General features: G+C 36.1%; 1 protein-coding gene across 3 annotated transcripts; it reads left to right on the top strand.

Moving 5' to 3' along the window:
* Positions 1-2924: 2924 nt before the first annotated feature.
* Positions 2925-12666, top strand: LOC104229847 (uncharacterized). 3 transcript variants are annotated; one of them, XM_009782566.2, is made up of 5 exons: positions 3029-3116; positions 3674-3757; positions 3932-5018; positions 11309-11425; positions 11558-12666. In XM_009782566.2, the coding sequence occupies exons 3-5, from the start codon at positions 3939-3941 to the stop codon at positions 12413-12415; spliced, it is 2055 nt and encodes a 684-aa protein (XP_009780868.1). In that variant the 5' UTR covers positions 3029-3116; positions 3674-3757; positions 3932-3938; the 3' UTR covers positions 12416-12666. The 3 variants fall into 3 exon arrangements, with proteins under 3 accessions (XP_009780867.1, XP_009780868.1, XP_070024521.1); XM_070168420.1 differs by having other exon boundaries at positions 3924-5018; XM_009782565.2 differs by lacking the exon at positions 3674-3757 and having other exon boundaries at positions 2925-3116.
* The last annotated feature ends 1932 nt before the right edge of the window (positions 12667-14598 follow it).

Raw genomic sequence — 14598 nt, 5'->3', positions numbered from 1 at the left:
TATAATCCAAGAAATAATTAACCAATTCAAAAAGATCAAAGGGAAAAAGGCTAGTATGATCTTAAAAATAGATTTAGAGAAAGCGTTTTGATCGACTTGAATTGTCTTTTATCTATTGTATGCTCAAATTCTTCAAATTTCCTCCATCATTCTCTAAATTAATCATGAATTGTATTTGTACTAGTAACACAACAATCCTAGTCAACGGCTCAACTACTGAATTCTTTAAACCAAGCAGAGGCATTAGACAAGGTTGTCCACTCTCACCCTATATTTTCATACTCTGCATGGAAATGTTTTCTCGCCTTATCTCCCATGAAGTTGATATTTGCCAATGGGACCAAATACACCTTAGTCTCCGAGGTCCTAGAATATCTCATCTATTCTTTGCATACGACCCCACTCTTATGGCTAAAGTGAATGAGAAGTCATGCAACTCAATCAAAAAATGCCTCACACTCTTCTACAGTCTATCTGGTCAAAATATCAATCTACAAAAATCAAGGGTCATTTTCTCTAAGAACTGTGCTCCCAGCGTAGCTAAGGAAGTGGCTAATTTTTTTGACATGCACACTAGCAATTCCTTTGGAAAATATTTAGGATACCCCATACTCCAGAATCAACCAAATCCTAAGGACTACCAATTCATAATTGATAACATGCAGAAAAAATTTACTGCCTGGAAAGCCAAATTCCTCAATATTGCTGGCAGGACAACCCTAGCAATCTCTTCCTTAAACTCAATCCCCATCCATGCCATGCATTATTCATACCTCCCAATAAAATACTCAACCAAATAGATCGTATTCAACGTAATTTTATTTGGGGATCAACTGATGATGCTAAGAAACTTCATTACGTAAGCTGGAACAACATAATCAAATCAAAGGGGGGTGGGAGGGGGTCTGGGCCTAAAAAAGGCCAAAACAAAAAACATAATTTCCCTAAGCAACCTTGCGTGTAGGATCCTTTCAAAACCAACTACTTTATGGTCCAGAATTATCATCGCCAAATATGCCAATAACAAATCTAAAATACCAACCTCCTTTATTTGGAAAAGTATCTTAAAAGGGTGGTCCATCTGTTCAAAAGGCATAAGGTGGCAACCAAGCAAGAACTCTAAACTTGACCTATCTCCATTTGGATTCCAAACCTACAACCTCTAAGGAATTGCATTGAAGGACCCCTAACCAAAATAGATTCAACTCTGAGGGTCAAGGATATAATCTCCAATGGTGAATGAGATCTATCAAAAATCTCTTTCAATATTCCAAAAGATATTAAAACAAAGATTGATCAAATCCCTATGCCTCTAAACCACAGAGACAGTGACACCCCAATCTGACACCTCAATTTTAATGGTTGTTTCAGCAGCAAAAGCTGCCTTAATATTATCAACAATAATACCACAATCCCCCAGTACGATTTCATGTGGATATGGAACCTTAATTGTCCTAACAAATTAAAATTCTTCCTTTGGCAATGCCTCCACAATAGAATTTCTTGTCGTCAATATCTCCACCACATTGGCATTAACATCGACAACCTCTGCCTTGTGTGTCGAACGGAGGAGGAATCAATCGTTCATATATTCATCAGATGTCCCATAGTTCATTCATTATGGAATAAATTGGGTTTGGGAAACCTAATCACTGGTATCACGCAACACTAGCTAATGCACATTAAAGGTCTTAGCCCTAGCAGGAAACCACCTCATATTGAATGGGAAGACCTTCTACCTTTTCTAATATGGGGAATATGGCTAAATAGGAATAGTAACAACATCAACAACACTAACCATATACCATCTTTTAAAAAAATCATCAACCACTCGCTTGAGTTTCACTACTTGGCTACTACAACCCCCCTCCCCCCCAAAAAAAAAACAATTTCTATTCAAATCTATTGGCATGCACCCCAGAAAGGTTGGTTAAAATTAAATATAGATGGTGTATTCATAACTCAAAACAATGGTAGGTGGTGTATTTAGACAGCAATGGGAAATTGATATTAGGCTTTAACAAATATTGCAATGGTATATTTTTCCTACATATTGAATTGCAGGCACTTCATGAAGGACTTCAATTGGCTATCATTTTGATCCATTTCCGCTAGAAATAGAAACGGACTCGACGAAAGTAATGAATGCTATCAATAATGGACATGCAACTTTATCTAATCTAATACATCATGCAGGTCATTAATGCGCCAGAAGAAGGGCCTTCTACTACGACATAATTTCAACAAGGAAACTCAGTGGCGGACGCACTAGCCAATGAAGCAAAAAATAAGGAAAATAAACAATATAAACCAGGAAGCACAAAATTTTTTGCGGATCCACCCCCTTTTGAGAAGCATCTTCATGCTAAGGATATGTACAGGGAAGGCAACTGTACGAAGCACGTGCCTATTTCTATTTGTAATATGCTTAAGACTTTAAGCAATCAAAATATTACTAGTAATAGTACTCTTTTGTATGCGGGATACCTACCCTATGGCCACTACTATAAACAATATGGCATGTAGTATGTCAACCTATATTTAGTAAGTAATATTAATCATTAACCAAAGTAATATAAATCCTTTGGTTAATGACTCCAAAAAAAAAGTACTCCCTCTGTTCTAGTTTATGTGAACCTATTTCCTTTTTGGTCCGTTCCAAAAAGAATGAACCCTTTCTAAATTTGGTAACAATTTAGCTTAAAGTTACAACTCTACCCTTAATGAGAAGCTTTTATAACCACACAAATACTCTGAGCCCCATTTGGACTTGTTTAGGACCATAATTCCAAAAGTCTTCATTTTTTTCTTAAACTCCGTGCCCAGTCAAACAGGTTCTCATAAATTGGAACGGAGGGAGTAATATTAATCCTTTAATTACTCAAAAAAAAAAATCCTTTAAAAGCTGCAGCCTGCAAGTGCTTCGAAAAGAAAAGATTTCTCAAATTTTTGTCTCACAAATCCAACGGCTCAGATTCGATCATCACATTCATCACCGTCCTCTCTACATTTCGTCCCTTTTACACCATATAAATATAGAAACGTAAAGGGGTTTCACTTCAACCCTAGCCGAGAGAGGATATTTGTTTTCTCCGTCAATCGACGTTAATCTACAGGTGAGTGATTTATCCTTCTGTTTCCGCTAGATTTAATTAATTCCGCATTTTTTTCCGTTTTTACGGCTTTGATCTTTAATATTAGGGTTTTTTCTCTTTAATTTTTTTTAAAGATAAGTTCGATGAGAACGAGATTGATGAATTACACGCTTTTCACCTTTTCCCCCATCAACAGTAACAACTATTAAGCCTCAATTCGACGCTAGTTAGTGTTTATGAATCTCACTATAATTTATCTTAAAGAAAAAAAAATCATCAATTTTTTCTAAATTGAGCTTTTGTTTCTCGGATCTCGCAGTTTTTTTTTCATCAACAACAACAACTATTAAGCCTCTATTATAATCTAGTTAGGGCTGTACGATTCTCACTATTGTTTATCATAAATCGAGTTATAAAAAAGTAAAAATTCAGCAACTTTATAAATGTATTTGTGGATAAATCGAGCTTTTGTTAAGGCGATCTCGCAGTGCTCTTTTCATTATTATCATTTTTATGATTCTTTTAGGCAGACTCCATCTAGTATCGGAGTGACATGTAGATGTTGATGTGACTTTCAGGTGTTTGCTCATTTGTATATATTAGGGGTAGGGGCAGGGTCCAACTAAAACTGCTTTACTTCATCGCTTGGGAGGTTTTTTTGGGTAAATTTTCTGAACTTTAGAGTTTAATTTCCTTATTTTTTTTGCGTCTGATTTGAATTTTTTATGGATAAAGAAAGTGGGTAATTCTTCAATAGGTTCAACTAATATAAATGGGTGTTACTAGCTGCTTCTCATTTGCAATTTTTTAACACCCTTTGATTCGGAGATACATAGGTTCGTGATGGTGCGTGCAAAAGGCAAGGCCAATGCTTCAACTAAACGATCAGTGTCCAAAGCAGATGTTGCAATTGCTTCTGAAGCTGATACGACACTTGACTCCAGTGAGGTGGAAAACCACATAGAAACTGGAGGCTCGGTTGCGTTTTCAGTGGAAACAGCAGTAACTGAAGAAACAATGATCACTCTTGTAGAAGAAGAAGAAGAAAATGATGGAGCTGAAACTGAAACTTTAGAGGGAGAACATGCTATGGAAGAAGAAGAAAATGATGGAGCTGAAACTGAAACTTTAGAGGGAGAACATGCTATGGAAGAAGATGAAGATAATAAAGAAAATGAAGTTTTTGGAGGAGGAGATGAAAAATGTGGTTCTGATAAGGAAGAAGAAGAAGATGCTATTAGTAATGATGAAGGTAATAACCAAGAAAATACCATAGAACAGGAAGATGGTGAACAGAACATAGATGATAAGCAAGTAGGAGATGCTGCTGGTGTAGACAAGGATAACCAGGAAGATGACATGCCAAAACAAGAAGATGAAACAAATGCAAATGAAAAGAATAAAGAGAAAATAGAAGGAAGTTTGAATCAAAAAGCTAAAAAAATGAAGAGAAGAAATAATAGGAAGAGAAAGGCAAATGGAAGCCCCCAAGAGAAAGGTGAAAATAATCAAGTTATGAAGAAAGTAGCCTCTAACGGTAAGGTTGGGAAGGACTTGGGAAAATTGGAGTCAAATGATGATGAGCAAAGCTCTAAGAAAGTTGCCTCTGGAGGTAAGTCTAGAGCGGCTCCTCAAGGCAAAGACGAGCCCGAGTCGTCACACAAGAAGTTGTCCTCAAAGAAGAAGGCTAAGGGCATGGGTATGATCTTTATGTGCAACTCCGAGACAAAGAAGGATTGTTATCGTTATAAGGTTCTAGGGTTGCCGGCAAGCAAGAAAGAGACGGTGGAAAAAATTTATAAAGGGATGAGGCTTTTCCTTTACGATGTTGATTTGAAGTTGATGTATGGGATCTACAAAGCTGCAGAACGTGGTGGCTATAACATTGCACCCAAGGCTTTCAAGTCTCAATTTCCTTCTCAGGTTAGCTAGTTGTGCTATCAATGCCTTCTAACCTTCAATTGCTTCTCTTCGTAATTTTTTTGGGATGAAGTATATTTCTAGTTGAGGATGTAAGAGAGAAGTACCATTCGGAGGATAGTATGAAGTTGTGTTAAATGCATGTTTAAGCACATTTAACCTTGATGTTTTAAGTAAGGTGTTTGTAGGGTGTTCATTCGTCGGAGCGGTTCAATTTTATCAAATGTTGGGTTGGCTTTTTGATTTTTGGGTTTCTAGAAACAAAATAGAACCGAAATAAATTTTGTTTGGTTCAAGTTTTTCCATCAATTTGGGCTTGAAAGGGACGAAAAAAGAATATAACTTTATAATAATTTATTATATGTGTAAATTCAAATAATCATATTCTTTTAAAATAAGGTAATAATAGAATTTAATTGATTTACATAAACATACATAATGCAAGTAGTTATATATATATATATAATTATCTAATTAAATTATTATAATATTTATATTTTCTCAAAAAGTTATTACTCACTTCGTCCCAATTATGTTATGTTTGACTGGGCACAGTGTTTAAGAAAGAAGAATTTTGAATCTCATGGTCTAAAACAAGTCCTAGGTACTTTCGTGGTTATAAATTATCTCACTAATAGTAAAATGAGAAGTTTAAAGCAAAACTATTTTTACATATATAAATACGTCATACTTTTTGAGACAAATTAGAAACAAATATGCATTTCATAAATTGGTATTGAGTGCGTATATGATATAGATATTATGTATTAATTCGTTATTTGCTTTGTTAGGTTATATTTGTAGAAAATAAAAGGCCGAACCGAAGTACCAAATTTTAAAGTCAACCAAAGATCGGGAAATTTTATTTGGCTTTTATCGAAGTATGAAAACCCATGGTTTTAAGCTTGAATCTAGGTGTGACTAGGGTTGGGCGCTTCACTTTTCTAAGGGTCCGCTTTAATGTAGGTGTCAAGGAGCTCCCTTGTAAAAAGGGTAGGACTAAACAATAAATAGACCTACCCTAGGACTTTGGTCTAGTGGTAAGAGCGTAGCTTTTGATGTTTGGGTTAGGCACACATCATAGGTTCGAACCCGAGTTCAGACATAACTTGGTATTTAAGTGGAGAAGAATAGAGGGGTGGGCCGGTCATCGGTTGACATTCGAATTGCGTGCCTTTAGCCCTTGAGATTTTCTCGATTATAAAAGAATGTTAGATTTGGCGAAGATGTATCAATTGCTAGGTAACCTATGAAGGAGTGTGTTAGTGTCGAGGAATGTGAACTAGAAACTTAGTATAAGAGATCTAAATTAGATGCTTAAAATTGTGGCTTTTCATTTGGCACCCAAAGGTGTGGTCTAGTGGTCAAGGAAGTGGATTGAGAACCACGAGGTCTTAGGTTTAAATCCCAACAAAGGGAAAAAAATTAGGTGATTTTTTCCCATCTGTCCAAGCCTTAGTAGACAAAGTTATTTGGTACTTGTGCTAGTGGGATGTAGCAGTACTTCATGGATACTTCATGGAACTAGTCAATGTACGCGCAAGCTGGTTCGGACGCCACAATTATCCAAAAAAAAAGTTGCCACTTTTCATTTGAATTATGAATTTAAAATGGGTTTTCAATGTGATATGTATTGTTTTGTCATATATATTGTGTTGCAAAGGGGCTTGGTTAGGGCACACTTGGCTTGTAGCATTGGCATTTGGGAAGCTCAAGTCATGTACTTTGCCTTGCTTAAGTGATGTATTAGTGGAGGCACCATGACGCTAAGGCGTGCATGTTATTCGTAGTGGCTTTTTCTTTAACCGATATTAATAAATAATAATTTTAGCTAAAAAAGTTGTATACAACTCCTTTGATTCACTTCATATGATATTGTTACTATTTGGGGAGTCAAACTACTTTTTCTTTGATTACTAGTTTAAACCTTTTTGTTTATTGATAACTACTATTGAAGACTAGTTGAAAAGTTAAGTTGCACCTTTGTATCTAGAGCAAAAATTTATAATGGTATTAAAACCTGATTGACATAGTTTTCCTTAATTATAGTTACACATCTTTTAATCCATATAATTTTTCTAATGTTTATTTATTTTTGTTGCATTATTATACATTATTTTATTTTTTCATTTGCTCCTTTTTTAGATTTTTCGTATTTGAAAACGCTTTGATTTTAAGCTTTCTATATTATGCTTAGACATAATGACACGTTTTAAGACCACACTACAGAAGATAGTAATATAAGCTATGTTTAAAACTACGTTCTATTTGTAAAGACTAAAGTAGAAAATCGAAAGAGAAAGTAGGAAATAGAAAAAATAGAAGAAAGACAAAAACAAATAGCCCGCTGCCTGACCGGCCCCTAATTGACCCACTATAAAGGTTAGGGGTTGTGGAGTGCCCGGGCTGTCCATTCTAAAGTTTTAGCCTGTCTAGGACCAACCCACTTGCCTTGTATAATATAGGACCAAGACCACCGCACTTGCAAAGTATAGTTCTGGGCGTACATGTGTGCTGATCACTGATTATGGAGGTGATTGATTTCGAGAACAATCTTTCAGGTGACCATCATTTATATAAATCAACTAGTAAATTCTTGTAAGTTGTAACTTGATATTTTTCGCTCTACTGAGGTGTGTAGACTGTAGACAACCAGGAAAAAAGAAAAAAAATATCAGAGAAGATCTTTAGAAATTAAGAAGTTGCCCATTAAAAAAATGAAAAAAAAAATTACTTTCTTGTCCTTTGAGGGTAAGGAGTTTCCATTATTAGGTGCTATTCAGTTTTCTTGTTATGGTTTAAATGATTGACTTTGTATTTGGGAGTACATTCATTCCGTCATTCGAAGTGCTTTTAAATGTCCTTAGAATAATTAAATCCATTGAATTGGCAGCTGAATGAAACATCCAGGTAAAGTCTTTTCCTCATTTAATTGGGAAATATGAATGGGAAACAAGTGAGCCTCCCATCTAAAGAAAAGGAAAATAAATAGAAGATGGATTTTCCTGTAAGATTGTTGGTAGCAGGTAAAATTCTTTATAGATTTTGTATTATCCAAAATAAATTGGAGAATACAATGTCCGGAAAGCATTATAACTTTTACTCTTATATTTGAAATTGTTTTGTCAATAGTGTTCCTTAGAGGTAAAGTGTATGTCATAATGGGCATAGCCAAGAAAGGATAGGTGAGATGTTGAATTTTGATCGGTTTAAAAGTCTGTAGTTTTTCCATTTGGGAATCAAGTCTAATTTGTCCATTTAGGATGTGTGGTATAATTTAGACAATGTCATGGTCATTTCTGTCATTGAATGGGTGTAAAAGTACTTGATATCTGGTAATGGTGAGCGCTTGAGCATGTGAGAATTGTTTTAGTGATGATACTGAGTATTAAATGGTGAAAATGGTTGTGATGAAACTACTCATATTAGAATAAGGTTACTGGTTTGTTACCCTTTCTCAAAAAAAGAATAGGGTTACTGGTGAAAAATGATTTAGTCTCATCATTTCTCCTTGTTCGGAGTATAATACGTTTGTTTGAGGCAAACAAACCCTAGAAAATAATAAATAAGTTCATCAAGGAAAAACCCTTTATTCCTTTGAATTAGTGGGCAAGAGTTAATTTGGTTCTAGACTTCTAGTGCCTATAATTTATAATTTGGTAGTACCTAACCTTAGGAGACAACCAGTAGGCAATTAAAATTCAGGTGGTGATCCATCTTTATGTGTATGTACACGCATATTCGTATAACAGAAAGGCAGAAAAGATAAAGCAGGGGGTTTCAGTATCTAATTTTCAAGTGAGGTATTGCTCTTTATGTTCAATTGTGTGTTGGCGCATATAACAACCAAAGCAGTTATCAAGTACCTGTGGTTTAGTCTGATGACCCCAAATAGAGTTCCATCCTTCTATTCCTTTGATAGATATATCTCTAGGTTCTAATTTTATAATCTATTCGTTTGATATATACAGATTGTAAGTTTATTAGTGAAGTATCAAAACTCAAAAAGGCAGCTTCACGTACAACTATAGGATACAAAAGACAATTCAGGAGTAGAATTAGAACTTTTTCTCCTTGTCGCTCCCAATATAACGCACAATATTTTTAACTTCAAACACATGTTCTTGTTGGAGGGGCTTGATTAGTGACGTTAAATATTATAAGTCAATTTTATCCATCTTCATGTACAAAAGCCTTATTAAGCAGTGGTGTCTTAAGCTTGCTTGAGAGGCGCCTAAACCCTGAAGATAGGTCCAAATGTAGGTAAATTTTTTGTTGTATATGATTTGATGTATGTCAAAGGTATTCCTATCATAAATTATTTACTTCTCCAATTGTAGCCTTAATTTCATGCTCCAAACATTGCAACAACAGCTACTATGCCTCATGCTCCCGACACTAGATATAAAAAGATTTGCCTTTTGTTTTGCTTAAGTTAGATGGATATAGCATAATTGTTTCCTAATTTGATCCACAAGGTAATGGCATGTTTGGGCGAAGAAACCTTTGAGGCATGATTGGTTTGACAATATTGTTTTGATTTCCCTTGTATATATTTGTGTCTGTGTGAGGTCAGGATTTTGCTCCATTCCTTTTTCCTGTTTCCTTCTGCCAATAGAAAATGACATCACTGTGATACTGATTTTAAAAAAAATGTTACCTCTCTATAGCTCTTAAGGCTGACAATGGGATCAGTGTTGTGCGATGCCTTGTAATAATCGTCAAGTATCTACATCAGTAATCTGGTGCTCTAGCATGCATACACCTACCACTTGTTTGTATGCTTAGAAATGTTGCGAAGTTGCATATAAATCACTTCCAACCAAGAGGTTGTGTCTTCGAGTCTCCCCAAGAGCAAGGTGAGACGTTCTTGGAGGGAAGGATGTCGGAGGTCTATTTGGAAACAGCCTCTCTACCCCAGGGTAGGGGTAAGGTCTGCGTACACACTACCCTCCCCAGACCCCACTAAGTGGGATTATACTGGGTTGTTGTTGCATATAGATCACTTCTCTTCACGTTTTCCATGAGTGGTTGGTTGCTTCAAATTTAATGTTTCCATCAGAATTGGTATTAGAGGATTTCGTCCGATTGTCTATATTTTACCACAAGGATAGTATGGGCGTCTTATTTCCTGGGTCTTGGTTATGGGGAAGTTACAACTTGCTATTTTTCTGATGGAAATTTCTAAATAAGAAATCTTGCTTTTTTTTTTTTGGATAGGTGATCCTGCTATTAATTCATGTTTGATATGTGTTGGTATTGTCTACAATTCCTTATAAATTTTTTTATTTCCTTGTAAACCAAATGCAAATGAGGTATTACTGAGGTTTTTTTTTTGTCTTTTCCTTGTTAGGGATCCAAAAGACTAATTTGTGCATAGGATCTTGATTACCTAGGCACATTTTAGGTCTTTGAGCTTAAGGTCTAGTGCTTGTAAATCACATAATCTTAACTCTTTAGTGGTTGCAAAAGTTATAAATTGTACCGAATCGAACATTTACTCGCCATTATATGGTTTTATGTGTTTCTGAGTATCTTGGAAGATTTTAAATGAGACTGAGATGCCAATGTTATGGCGAATTCTACACTGAATATGGTTTTTCTTTCCTGTGAACCCTAATACATACCAAAATAAGTTAATAGTAATTAACACAAGGCAGATCTTCCATTTTCTTTATCTCCACCTCAATAAAGAAGGCAAATCTTCTGTCATATCTTCAAATTGATGTTGAGCAATTCATCAGATAAATGTGAGGAGGGTTTGGCTTGGTAGAGACATAGGTAGAAAGCAATTATTTTAGATATTTAATCCCATCATAGTCAGAGTGCATAAAAAAGAGACTTATGAAGTTATTTTAGCTTTCATCGAGTTAAAGCTTGCTGCATAATTCTTTCATTAATGGGCAAACGATACAATAATTACTGTGACTCCTAGTCTTTCCTATGCCAGTTCTGGCAAGGATTGCTCTATGAGAGTTTGAACAATATTTTACCTTGAGTGCCTGTCTTTATGTGTGAGGAGTTCCATCACGTTCCTGTGTGCTTGTCTGCCAGAGGTCTGTTTGCGGCTGGTGGCCCTGGGGTTTAGGAGGTTGTAAATGTAGAAACCTACTTCCCTTGGAGGAATTATGTGTGTCTGTTGTACTGTGTGTGAAACCTAGGGTCTTGGTTTGTGCGGCGAATTCGTCGATGAATATATATACTAGAATTCTACTGGTGCTTCTCTTAGTGTGATAAGTGGGATTTTTTTACTTGAACATTTTGTGTTAATTTTTATTGGAAATTGATTTTAGGTTCGCTTTTCTGTTCTTGAGGATTGCTTACCACTAGCAGAGGAGACGTTCAGGCAAGCGATTAAGAAGAACTATTTCACAAGGTCAAAGTTTGATTGCCTATTGTCCTCTGAACAGGTACTCGATCCATCTTGTTTGTGTTTATTGGATATCTCAGGTTAAGCTCTATTTGTAAGTGTTGTCAGTCTTCAGTTTTCTTGCGAGTCTCGGCACCTACAATTTGTTTGCATATCTTTTGCTAATTGCTAGGTGAAGGACCTGTGTAAGCTTTTCACTGCTGCAAGCAAAGGTTCCAGGTCCAAAGACACACGGCTTGGATTTGAGACCCCTGCGAAATCCAAGCGAGACAGAGTTAAGAGGCGGGGTCGGGATGGCAGAAGACGGGCTGAACGTGCTCGACGACCTGAGCGGGTTGAAGAGCGTGGGTACCGTGAGCGGGTTGAAGAGCGTGGGTACCGTGAGCGGGTTGAAGAGCGTGTATACCATGAACGTCCTCATTTTCATGAAAGGGATTTAGTTACATCTCCATTGGTGCCATTAGCCCCGCTTCAACCTTTACCACCACCTGCTCCTGTTCAATCTTATGCATATAGTAGGACTTTGAGAACAGATCCTTATAGACGGGACACAGTGATACAGCATGATGATACTTATAGGCAGAGCCGATTGGTGGAACTCCCTGATGCTTATAGGCGGGACACAGTGCTAGGCAATCCTGATGTTTACAGAAGACAGGCAGTAGTAGAGCCACGTGAAACAGTGCTAGGCAATCCTGATGTTTACAGAAGGCAGGCAGTAGTAGAGCTACGTGATTATTACAGACAGGATGGATTCCCAGAGCGTCGTGAATATCATCAGCCACTGAGTTTGGAAACTAGACTCCGGGATGATATTGGGATCAATGATCCCTACGTGTCATACCGTGAGCGTGTGTCATACCATGATCCTGTGAACTCGGCACGCTCAGAGCCTGAGTATGACCCCCCTCCTGTGGGTTTGCGATCAGTTTACCGTCATGGTGGTACTAGAAGTGTGCTTCCTGAGTACCATTCATCTGCAGCAAGCTCTCTTTACGAGTACCCTCGTCAACCTCAGTATCGATATTAGTTTCCAATAAAGGTACTACCATCACATGGGGCTCTGTTAATTGTTACCATCAGAATTACGCAGCCTAAAACTTGTGATTGTAGTTTGAGCTGTATTCCGTGTTATTCCTCAATTCTCTCCCTAAGCAAGATATTAGCAGATGATATGCCTTTATTCCGTGTTTAGGTTAATTATCATCTTCTTTGCAGAATAGACAACCTTTATGTGCCAGAGTTCTTTATAGACTTTGGTGGTCGCCTATTATTTTGCTACGTAGTAGTATATGACTTACCTGTATCCGTAGGTGGTTAAGCAGACATTATATTCTTGTCATTTTTTGGCGTTTGGTTCAAAAACTTGAAAGAGTGTTTGCAAAAGATTCCGTTGTTGATTTTCAGCAAAAACTGAAACTGTTTAAATCATTAATATAGTATCATTGAAAATTCAAAGCAAATGAAAATAAAATGTCGGTCCACATCGAATGTTATGAGCTCTATGAGGTAGACACGCACGCTAAGTTTTTTCAAAGATATATGTTAGAAATAGAACCAACGTATTTTTCTTTCATATATCCATCTTTACATATGGTACTAACTCTCAGTTTAATCATCTTTAATTGTCCTATTGCTAGCCCCCAGGCACGTAAGTTGTACCTACGTTGAAAATTTAACTTGGAGATTAGGGTTTAAGATGCTGCAAAAACAAAAAATAGTAGGTGATTTCTTACCGTGTGCTTAAGCCTTAGCCCTTAGTGAACAGAATTATTTGATATTTATGATGTAGGAGATAGCAAATACCCCATAGAATATATGAGATGCGTAAAATCAGTTTGGTTTTATAGGAGGCAGTGTGTGTGATTGTATTTGACCCTGGAGGAATTTGTTACATGTGTTTAAGAGATTTGCTATAGGAAAACATCCTATTTGACGTGGGAGGAATTTATTAGCACAATTTAACCTACATATTAGGATGGTTAGTTATAATTATCTTTTAAGTGACTAATGGCTTAAAAACTTTTACACTATCTATGTATATTCAGAATCTACATTCTATTCAAATTAATTACCTTAGGATAAAACTCTATGATCATACAAATATCACGTGTCATTTTGTTGAATGTGCAATTTAGGAGGAATGAATGAGAGGACATTAATTTAAGTCCTAATTTTTTGAATTGAGAATGAGGCAATCAAGAAAGTCATGGGCTTTGTAATACTTGTATATGACAACTCCATGGGACTTTCGGGTCATATTATCAAGGGTTCTTGCGTGCTTTTAATCTAGAGGTGTCAAAATTAGCCTAGAGAAATATGACTTTGCCCAAGGTTGGGCGGGTCATTGACCCGTCCATTTATTGAACTCAGTCCATCTTGACCCGTCCATTTATTGAACTCAGTCCATCTTGACCCAACCCATCTCAATCCATCTAAAGTTGGGCTGATTATAATCCAATTGATCCATGTGTAACTTTGTCAAATATCTTTAAAATAATTCTTTTTTGTTTGATATGTTATATATGACCATAAGAAAAGAAAAAAAAAAGTCTTATTTAGTAATTAAACAATTTATATAAAAAAAATACATATTAATTAAATCTTGATAAGAGTTGGGCGAGTTGAGTTATGACCCAACTTTTTTAGCCTATCTTAACCCTGGTCCATTTCAGCCCATGTAATTTTTGTACGAGTCATTGATTCGCTCATTTATTGACTCAACTCATTTTGACCCGTCCAATCTGTCCATTTGACACCCCTATTTTAATCCATATTATGTGGTTGAATACTATTCCTTTGCGATGCCAAAATGATAATATGTACTTTTGAGGTTAGTTAAGTTGGTAGCTGTGGTAGTTGGGTCCTCAATTTGATGAGTATACTTGGGTATACTGTGGGTTTGCTTCAAGAAGAAGAGTTTCTATTAGTCTGGTCCTAAAAAAAGAAGTGTTTTTTTTAGAAAGGAGCACGTGGAAACACGGAAAAATAGCATGGTATATCTGTTTCTGCTTATTTAAGGAACCCCAGTTTGGTCCAAATGGGACAGTCTGATGATAAAAACTTCGATATTTATATCGAATCAATAAATAAAATACATTTATTTTTTATACATATTTATCACTTAGTTATGGTTAAGTGAAATGTATTTCTACTTTAATTCTTTTTTGACTACAAATGATATATACTCTAATTTTTCACTGCTGCAGTTAA

This window comes from Nicotiana sylvestris, chromosome 2, assembly GCF_000393655.2.
Source record: "Nicotiana sylvestris chromosome 2, ASM39365v2, whole genome shotgun sequence".
Taxonomy (NCBI): Eukaryota; Viridiplantae; Streptophyta; class Magnoliopsida; order Solanales; family Solanaceae; genus Nicotiana; species Nicotiana sylvestris.
This window is presented reverse-complemented; position numbering and strand designations above follow the sequence as displayed.